The 9926-nt window shown below is 44.7% G+C and overlaps 1 protein-coding gene across 3 annotated transcripts; it reads right to left on the bottom strand.

The window, feature by feature from the left end:
- Window positions 1–1578: 1578 nt before the first annotated feature.
- LOC101173990 (zinc finger and BTB domain-containing protein 18.2) lies at window positions 1579–9673 on the bottom strand. 3 transcript variants are annotated; one of them, XM_011490456.3, is made up of 3 exons: window positions 8880–9673; window positions 7711–8052; window positions 1579–6709 (listed from the first exon to the last, which is right to left on the bottom strand). In XM_011490456.3, exon 3 carries the CDS (start codon window positions 6693–6695, stop codon window positions 5103–5105), a length of 1593 nt encoding a protein of 530 aa, XP_011488758.1. In that variant the 5' UTR covers window positions 6696–6709; window positions 7711–8052; window positions 8880–9673; the 3' UTR covers window positions 1579–5102. The 3 variants fall into 3 exon arrangements, with proteins under 3 accessions (XP_011488758.1, XP_023807579.1, XP_020569273.1); XM_023951811.1 differs by having other exon boundaries at window positions 7711–9673; XM_020713614.2 differs by lacking the exons at window positions 7711–8052; window positions 8880–9673 and adding an exon at window positions 6904–7686.
- Between the last annotated feature and the right edge of the window lie 253 nt (window positions 9674–9926).

Here is a 9926-nt window from a genome sequence, read left to right on the forward strand (position 1 = left end):
TCACCCATTCTCTTGGGGACCAGCTGTGGTCTGAGTGCGGCGAGCATCAAGTCCAGTGATGCTGCTGCTATTAATATGCATCAATGAGTGTGAGTAAGTGACAGCTGTACAGTGGACCAAGGACACACTGCCTTGGCACAGTCGGGGCCAACCTGTCCAAAAAAGGCAAACCCAGTGTGAGAGCTAAGATAAGTTGATATGGATTTATGCTCCAGCGGTAGTCTGATTTTGGGTTGTCCCGTGGAACTTCAAATCTGCCCTAATGTGGGGTGGGTGGGGGGGGGAGTGGCAGGAGGAGTGCAGAAAAGGCTCACATGTGGCTTTTATAAGCAGAGAAATTTGGAACTGAATTAAGATTTATTCCTAAGGACAAAGGGGATTTGCCTGAAAGTCAAACAATTGCCTCCTCCAAAATTAAGTGGATGATAACCATATGCATGTGTAAGGCGAAGGGGGGGGGGGGGGGGGGCCATGTGTGTGTGTTGCTTGTATACAAGCCTTAAGTGTGGCTGTTTGTGTGCCCTTTCTCAAGTGTGACCACCTGTCTTTTGTTAAGAAATAAATAATAAACACACCAGCTGTCCCTGGCAGTCCGTCCCCCTCAGAGGTCAAGGGCTCCCACCGCTGGCCTTGTTCAGGTGTTGGACACTCACAACTTTCCTCTCAACTTCTCTCGAGTGCCTCCAAGCACACCAAATGAGCAAAGCGACTCTCTCTACGGCCGCGTGGAGCCCAGCTCGTCAGCCGGCGGCTAAGCTCTATCACATGGCCCTTTTGCTCTCCCCGTGAAGCTTTTGCTGCCTAAGGAACACACACCGTGCCGCTTTAAGCACTGAATCCCATCAGGCAGATGTTGGTGCCACATTGTGCTCCTGCTCTTGTTTATGGCGTGAAGTGGCCTCAACATTACAGAGGGCCCTTATTTACAGCACTGTGCACTGTTCGGAGTGTTTGCGAGTGATCTTGGGAGGACATTGTTTTTCTTTATGCCGGAGCTGCCTGGCCAGCGCCGCTGTGTCGTCTGCATGTGCATAAAGTACGTGCTGGGGAGCTGGGCCAGACAATAGCCTGGCTGAGCTACTACCCACGCACACAATGGAGTGGTGGGATGAGGCTGGGCTTTGGGGGGCCACAGTTTTGGGGGCTGGAAGTAGGATGGATGGGGGGCTGGGGGTAGATGGATGCAGCCCTTGTCTATATGGTGTTCCCAGAGTGGGTGAGCTGGGATATCTTGGGGGAGGGTGGTGGGAACCCGAGCAGATCCCAATTGGAAAGCAAGGAAAGCAGCTGGATTTCTTTCATGGTGCAGCAGGGAGATAATTACCAGTTCCAAGATGCTTCCATATATTATATAATTTCTTTTTATGGTTTATAATGAAGTTTTGAACAAGTATCACCAAAAATAATAATAATTAGGGGAGTTTACGGTTTCAGAGGGATGGAGCCTGGAAGAACCAGCATCATCCTGTTGTTTGTGTACACACACACACACACACACACACACAGCATGACCTCATGTTGCTGCTGCATGTTCAAGCCTCGGCGTAAAGGAGAAGAAAGGAGCTTCACACGAGCAGAGAAAGTTGTTCCATTTAATTCTATGAATATTCTCCATAAAGACCTAAATCAAGATTGTCACATTTCCACAGCACACTCACACAAGCACTCTCCAAAGGCAAAGAAAATGCACTTACAGTTATAGATCAAAGAAAATTGCCTCAATATCTAAGCAACGTCAATTCCGCATAAAGATTGTCCTCTAATCTCTACGCCACTAACACCGAAGCAATTGATTACTATAAAATATACCTCTTATTAAAAAATTATATTAAATTCAAGTGGCACTTCTACAAATTCTATTAAAAAGGTTTTTGTTTTGTTTTTTACTTGACATGTAGCTTTTTTTTTTTTCTTTTTTTTTTAAACCAAATGAAAACAGACAGTCAAATTTTGCACGAGAAGCATTTGTAATAATAAATATCTCTCATGATTTTGCACATTTTCACAGTTGTAGCCTGCTGTAGACAACATTTCCAGGATCAACAGTCATTTTCAGACCGGAAGGATCATACAGCATGAATCAGGCGAAGGTAGCCCTCCAAGGGTAGAACTGTTTCAAGTCACAATCTCTTTTTGTTTCACATTCAACACAGACAGAAAAACAAAACAAAAAAGAAAGAAATTGTTAGTTCCCAGTAGTACTGGCTTGATGAGAGCCAACACAAAAACTTCATTTGAACACAACTAGAACAGATTTATTCACAGAAATTGTCAAAAACTCGGTGTCATATCTTAGAAAGCAGCACTAAAACAGAGTCAGAGCTTTCAGTGTAACAGTTTCACATGAAATATGTTTAAAAAAAAAAGCAACAAGAACAACAATTTTGAATAGTTTAATGTCAGAGGACATCTGTTTCTGCAATATGAACTTTACCCCCTACAGTTAAGGGGGAAACATATGTTTAATATTTCTGAAAAATAAAACGGTGGGAAAAAAAGGCTTCTCCAGATGCAACACCTATTTGTGTGTCTACAAGGCACATTTGGTGACCATCCTGGAGGTATAAATAAAGACTGCAAACAAGGACAAGAAAAATTCTTTACACATTGTTAGTCCTTCTACTATTGTACAAAATGTACATCAGAGAATCAGAAACCGTTCTGAGTGGCACCAAACTAAAGTGTTTCCCCATGAAAAAAAAGAGGGAAAACTCATTTATGATCAAAATTTGCAATGTCAGCACTGGACAAAAACTCTCAGATACACTTTTTTTTTTTTTTAGTAATGTCTGACAAGGCAAAAAGGATTTCCTTCAATTAAAAAAAAAACATACTAAGAAGTCTTGATTAAAAAAAAGAAAAAAATAAGCCACTAGATGAAAACCAGGGAACATAGTCAGTGTAGTTAAATCTAGCGGTGTTGATTCTATTGTCATAATCTTCATAGGCCTCTCCTCAATGCAGAGAAATGGGTTGTTGATGCCTTCAGAACAAAACCGCCTGTTTACAGCCCTTGCTAAATGCATTTATCACATTCCAGCAGCTCTGTCCAATGCAGAAAAGTGCAAAGAAAGACATGGAGTCCCTTTCTTCTCCACAGCTAGGAGAAAGATACACAATGATCCCTTGAAAACTACCTGGAACTTGTAAGGGAGGCAAAACAATGACGCCACTGTCTCATTTCTATAGGTAGCCTGTGCCGTGTCGGTGCGGCTGTGCTTGAGAACAACAGTTTCTTGTGGTAGAACAGAAGTTGAAGTGGTTCCAGCAGCTCTGATTTGAATTGAGCTGGAGCTCAGTAATGTCTTGAATATGATAAAAATAAAAAAAAAGAAGCAGATTCCCTGGGGAAGACATGACACTAAGAGACTGGAGTCTTAATAAGACACCTTTTCAATGATGTAACATGAACAAAAGAAAATTGATAAATATTATATATTTACAATAAATACAACAAACTGTAAGAAATAGCAGCCTAGACAATAGTGTTGAAACTATTTGCATGCTAAAAACAAGTGCTTGTCTATGTTCCATGTGACAAAAAGTGAATTTTCTGTTCAGACTTCTAAACAATATATTAAAATACAATAACAGTAACTTGATTTGCACAAAAAAACAAAACAAAGAAAACCGCCCCAACACCAGTTAATGAGTACCAAGATCACTAGGCATGACATAACGAGCTTAAAGAAATATCAACTAGGCCTACAGTAAACCCTGAACCAAGTTTAACTAATAAATACATTCTGATCAAGTCTTCTCAGGACAGATTAGACAAATAAACTTTAATGTTACACCCTTGATAAGAATCCGTACAGCATCTACGTGAACAGAGAAAAGGGCATCTTTCCAGCCTGAAGTATTTCTTTTAAAGGAAGCATCACTTGAGACTTCATCAGTAGTAACATCCGCTCAGAGAAATGAGGTTCAACATAAAGAAAAGCCAGCAGACTGAGCTGAATGGCACAGCTTTGATGACAGTGTTTACACTATCCACCATTAGTCCTGCCCTCTTGCGTTTTAAATTCCATCTTTGTCATGATAGGAAAATGATCCATTAAGCTATGAAACATGTCACAAAAACTGGATTGAGTTGTGGCCGGCGGCTGACACTTCCCATCACACCGCTCCATTCCAGTTGTTTTTTTTTTTATCAGCTAAAGATTAATCGTTACCTTTGCAAATACCTTGCATGTTTAAAGTTTTTCGAGGCCTCCAAAATGTTTCATTTGACAAAAGAAAGAAGAAAAAAAAGTTGGCCATACATTTGTTTTGTAAGTACACCAGGAGTTTCAGTGCAGAGTACCAGAGTCACAGGTATTAGTTTTTAAAGTTGATAACCTCTTGTTAAGTGTAAACCCATCAAAATGTGTTCACTCGCAGAGGAAATCAAGAAAGGACTTCTAACTTAACCCAAGGCAAAAAAATAAAACTTAAATAAATTAACAGAGAGTTGATGGTCTGTTTCTTAGTCACACACAAAAAAATAATAATAAAACACTTTCCATGAAAAGAAAACATACTTCCAGTAATCAGACTTCATAAGCTTTGCTGCCTTGTGATATTTCACTTCAGAACTACAATCTCAAAAAAGTAATAAATATAATAAATGGAGTTGTTAAATCCAAAATAGAATATTACTACTCACGGACGGTTTGGATCTCCCATTTGCACAAATAAAATCTAACTCTTACGATTGCGTGTTAGCATTATGTGTCTCCACAAAGACATGAGCGTGTGCTTATTATTTCTTCTTCTTCTAAGCGTTTTCTAAACTCAAACAAGTGCAACATCATTCAGCTTGAGCTTGACAGCCTTCGTGTTCTTCTGAACAGCCTGTGCACGCCTGCCTGACTGCTTCTGACCACCGTGCATGCTTCCACACAGTGCAGAGCAGGAGACAGCTGGAGATTTGCTGCTGTGTGTTCAAACTTGAGAAATGCCACATGGGGGTGGGGGGGTGAGGATCAAACAGATATGTCTCTGACAAAAAAGAGGAGAAAAAAATAACAGCAAAACTTGATCAGTAGTATGTTTCAGTGTAAAAAAAAAAAGAAAGACAGACATTCTGTCTGGGGTCATGGCACTGGTGAGAGGCATTTTTATCCAATGGCGAGAGTCTTGACAAGGCCACAGTGAAATTTCCTGATGTGGCGGTAGAGGTCCCCGGACTGAGTGAAGCGGCGCTCGCACCACTTGCAGGCATGAGGCTTCTCACGTGTGTGGACCACAGCGTGCCGGCTCAAGTTATGGGAGTACTGGAAGCTCTTGCCGCACTGGCCACAGGTGTATGGCTTCTCGCCAGAGTGCGTGCGCTCGTGACGCTTGAGGGTGTACATGCAGGAGAAGGTCTTGTTGCACTGGATGCATGTGGGGACAGAGCCGTCTGGAGATAGCTTGGAGCGGGCGCCGTCCTTCTCCCGGAAGTGCGAGCTGAGGTGCAGCTGCAGGACGTGGGGGCTGGGGAAGCATTTACTGCACAGGGGACACACGCACACCTGTTGCCCTGGGGGCAACAGCACCCCGCTGGAAGTGGAGATGTCTGAAGAGGCCAGGTCATCCTCCTCCTCCTCCTCGCTGTCCCCCAGCAGCCTGCCCCTCCCGTCCACCTCCCTGCCTGGGGCGCCCTCCCTCCCTCGGCAGGCGTCCCCCTCCTCGTCCATCAGGTCCTCCTCCTGGGAGAGCAGGGCGGCTGTAGCACCGTTGTTGCCTTGGAAGAGGGCAGCGAACCCTGTCACCACTGAACTCCTGGCACTATTCCCATAGCGCTGGCTTTCGGGGCTCATCGGCTCACTGTCCTCCTGCTCTGACAGCAAGTCGTGTTCGTCTTTAACAAGTGGCTCTGTGCCCTGCTGCTGGCTGTCGAGGGCCAGCTGTCCCGAGACGTAGGAGGGGTGTAAGGGATCTCTGCTAGACAGAGGCTTGAAAGACAAATCCAGTGCACAGTCCATGTCATCTGAAGCCCGGGACCTCTGGGACAGCAATACGGTGGAACTACTGACATCAGCTTTTGTTTTTCCAGCTGTTTGGACGCAGGGCTCGGCCTCTGCTGACACATAATTGACACCTACAAGGTCCGGGGACCTGCCAGAATGACCGTTCGCCTGCTGCCGGCTCTGCGTCGACCTATCACAATCTGTGACAGCCAGTCTGACTTCACTGTTGTCGATGTCAAACTCTTCTGCAGGGGGGGCTCTGTGAAGCCCCTGGGACTGTGTCTGGAGCTGTCGCTGAATGGGCTGCTTAGTGTGCAGCTCGCCATCCGAGGAATTCTCCCTGTCCAAACAGCCCAGTCCCAAACCCTCACCCATCTTTTCATCCAAGGAGGAAAGTTCCTTATCTTTCAGCTTACCTTTGCACACTTTCACTATATCATACATGTGAAGATAACTGGCTGCTGCCAGAACATCCTCCACAGGCAGAGTGCTGAACTCTAACTTCCCCTCATACATAAATTCAAGGAGCAGACTGAAAGCCGGGGCTGTCACAATGTCACTGTTGAGATGCACAACGTCCCTTTTGTCTGGCTGATCCCTGTAGAAGAGATGGAAGTACATGCTGCAGGAGGCCAGCACGGCTCTGTGCGCTTTGAATCGAGCCTCCCCGACGAGAACAGTGCAGTCACAGAGGAAACCTTGGTGACGCTGCTGACTCAGACACTGCAGCAACTGGCGGCTATGGTCTGGGAACTCCATTCTTCCTTCATAACCTGATGGGAAACAGGAAAAACAGGATACTCGGTGAACCAAGTGAACACATTTAGAGGACACACAGCTGCTGCGTAATTTCAGAGTGACCAAAAACAAAACGATTTCAAGAGCGTCAGCATAAAAAAAAAAATAAAGAAGTCTATATTCGGAGGTTAAAGTTGAGAAGATGAAGCCTTTACAGCAAGGGACCCACCCGTGTTTTAGCAGTGTGATCCACTTTACAAGTTGTTTCAAAGTATCCAAGCGCTTCAAAAGAAAAAGAAACGCTAGAAAAAAAAAAGCGCGACGCACCGGCGCTTCTCCAAACGCAAAACAAGGGTGTTTACAGAACAAGCAGGCGGCTCCAGGAGTGATAGGACGGGGGGAAAAGGAGGAAGGAGGAGAGTAAAAAATAAGAGCAGTGCAGAGTGAGTAAACTGGTGCTCTGTTTGCTAATTACACTGCAAGCTGTGGAGTCAGCTGCTCTGACATCACCGCAATGGAAACGCTACCTCCAGCTGTGCTCCCCTTTGAGCCATATGTTAACGCTGGGCTCCGCAGGCACAAAACACACTACAAATTTATACTAAATGGATCAAAAACGCTCAATCTTATCAGATTGGGGAAATTGCGCAACTTTTTTTTTTAATTGGTGGATTTATCCCAAAGCGCATGGAATAAACTCCTTCTGCGCTGGTCAGATTTACGCGCACAACTGAGCACTTACTTAAAAGGATTCGCATCCACTGAGGGTGTGAAGAACGAATAAAGTTTGCACTATAGAGGAAACGTACGAACTAACATTACATTTTCAAAAAGGTTTAAAAAAAAGAAAGAGAAGAAAGAAAAGAAAAAGAAGTGTTCGGGGGAGTCAGGAGGGCCAAGGGCGCAGAAAACCCGAGCTCCAATTCCGTGCTGGGAAACGCAATGCTGCGAGCTTTTTAAACAGCGGAGGAACTCAGCAACTGCGCTAAACCAAACGAGAGGACACTGTGAAGTTTCCCGAAAACGCAGCACTTACACTTATCCCGCCCGCTTCAGTCGTCTCTCTTTTCTTTGTTTTTTTCCTCCTATAAACCCCGCCGTCCTTTCATGATGTGCAGCCAGATGTTCGCTTCGCCTTGTCGTTTCTTGAGCTCCGGTCCGACCCTGGGAAGGCAGGCTGCACTCAGCGCTGCTGTGTGTCAAGCAGGTTGATAATGGCACAAGTCTCGCGATATCGCCGGCAGAAGTTCAGCGGCGCTGTGTGAAGCAAGGAGCAGCAGAGGGTGGGGGGTGGAGGGCATCAATTGGCTCTTATTAAAACACCTGTCCCACCAACAGGGTGGGCTTTCAACGAATTCAGCTTTTTTAGTGTGGACAACTGCAGGAAATGTAAAAAAAAAAACAAAGTCTTAATTTTTGGACATAGTTTTGGAAAAAAATAAAATTATAGACGCTAGCATTTCACAGAAATTTGGAGCTGTTTGAACTTAGTTCCGAAGCAGACTTGAAATTTAAACAATTTAGAAAGCCTTAGGGAAAAACTGTTGCATGTGTTCTTTTTTTAATTTTTTTTACATCTGCTTTGGATAAAAGAAGCTCTTTTGACTCCCAGAAAACTCCTATCTGTGGCATCAGAAGTGATCAAAAAAGTGTAAATCACACATTTTATGCATACTGCAGAAGGTCAGTCTTTTGGGATCTTTTCAAAAGCTGTTCTCTATAATCCTGCTTTGAGTCGTGGAATTCCCTGGCACCGGACCAACCCCTGCCTTTGTTTTCCCAGACAGAACCAGGCGTTGGAGGTGATTTATTGTGCTCGGACCATCTCAGGACAAAAGCTGTGGTGATTTTAAAATCTTTTTTTTTTTTTTTTCAAAAAACGTCAATTATTTGTTTAGCTTTTTGAAAAGCAGAGTGTCCATCAATCATTTAAAAAGCACTGGATGGTGACAAAATAGAGAAACGGAGGCTTGAAGTTGCAGCTGCTCATCTCGTGGCCCCTCTCCTCCTCTTTCCCCCACTGCCTCCCGCACTCCCCCAACCGCTTCAGTCACCTTTGCCCTGTCTTCCAGCTGTTGTGCGTTTTTGAAAGGGCCATTTACAGCTTCTTGCAGCCCTTCTGACATGGTGAGGAATGGAGCGGTGTGACGGGAAGTGTCAGCCACCGGCAAGAAGGGGCCACCAGCTAGATTCTTGTCCACTTACCGCTTTACTCCATTTTTAGCCTGACGTTTTCAGTTGAGGAGGGAGGACATCAGCGCAAAATGGATCTAATGAAAAAAAAAAAAGGTTTTACAGCAGAACTCACACTTACATTTTCCGAGTGTTTGCCAACATTAGAAACTTGCTTTCAAGATACACATCCGTGCAGGAGCAGCAATGCGGATAAGAATAGGAGCAGCCCTGTGATTATCTGGACCTGGCAAACGTAGGCGCCCAGTAGAGGAGGGGTGTGTGTGTTCACAGGGCAAGACAAAGCAGTGGTTGTGCCTGCGGACCGTGGCCTCAGTGGAGAGAGGCTCAGCACGGTGAAGGTTCTCACACACAGAGAAAAGATAGAGGCAGAGAGAATAAGAGTGGGGGAGCAGGGACAGCTAGAACACTTCCTGGAGGTTCATTCTTCCTCTCTGCAATCATCAATGGCATTCTCCCCCTGACCCACTCCTCTCTCAGACAAACAAAAGACCCCGCATTCCAGTGTAGCCTCACTGGCCAACCAGCCAGCCATCCAGCCACAGCTCGACCTAACCACTCTCCCCGCTGGACCAGAATCCCATCACAGAGGCAGGGTGCTTGGGATGCAACTCCACATCTACGCTTTTTGAGCCAAAACGCTGAAAGCTGTCACGTCTTCCCTCTTTTGTTCAAAACAGGTTTCATGGAAACCCCAAATTCAGACGAACACATCTGGAATGAGGTGAAAACTTTAAGACCCATGCTGATGAAAAGTGTATGTTTTGGCATTTTTAACACGTTCTTGTGGCAGCTTTTTTGTGATGGAGGACAAATATAAAGAAAATTAAGATTAAAATGAGTTTCTGAGTGTTTCTTTATTCAAATTGTGGTTAATTAGTAACAGACAAAAAATGCAGTCTGGAAGGGCTTGTGCCTGTTACAAACTACAATCAGAAGGACCCAAGCTCCCTGCTCTGCTGCATTCTGATACATCCACTTGCAGACATATAGATCCATGTACGTCTTCATTTTCCTCGTCTGCATCAAAACTGTACAGCTGGATAGCTCCAATATTGC

This window comes from Oryzias latipes, chromosome 22, assembly GCF_002234675.1.
Source record: "Oryzias latipes chromosome 22, ASM223467v1".
NCBI lineage: Eukaryota > Metazoa > Chordata > Actinopteri > Beloniformes > Adrianichthyidae > Oryzias > Oryzias latipes.

What these genes read in the sequence shown, in the direction of transcription:
- LOC101173990 (XM_011490456.3), bottom strand. Translation starts at nt 6,695, where the DNA reads ATGGAGTTCCCAGACCATAGCCGCCAGTTGCTGCAGTGTCTGAGTCAG.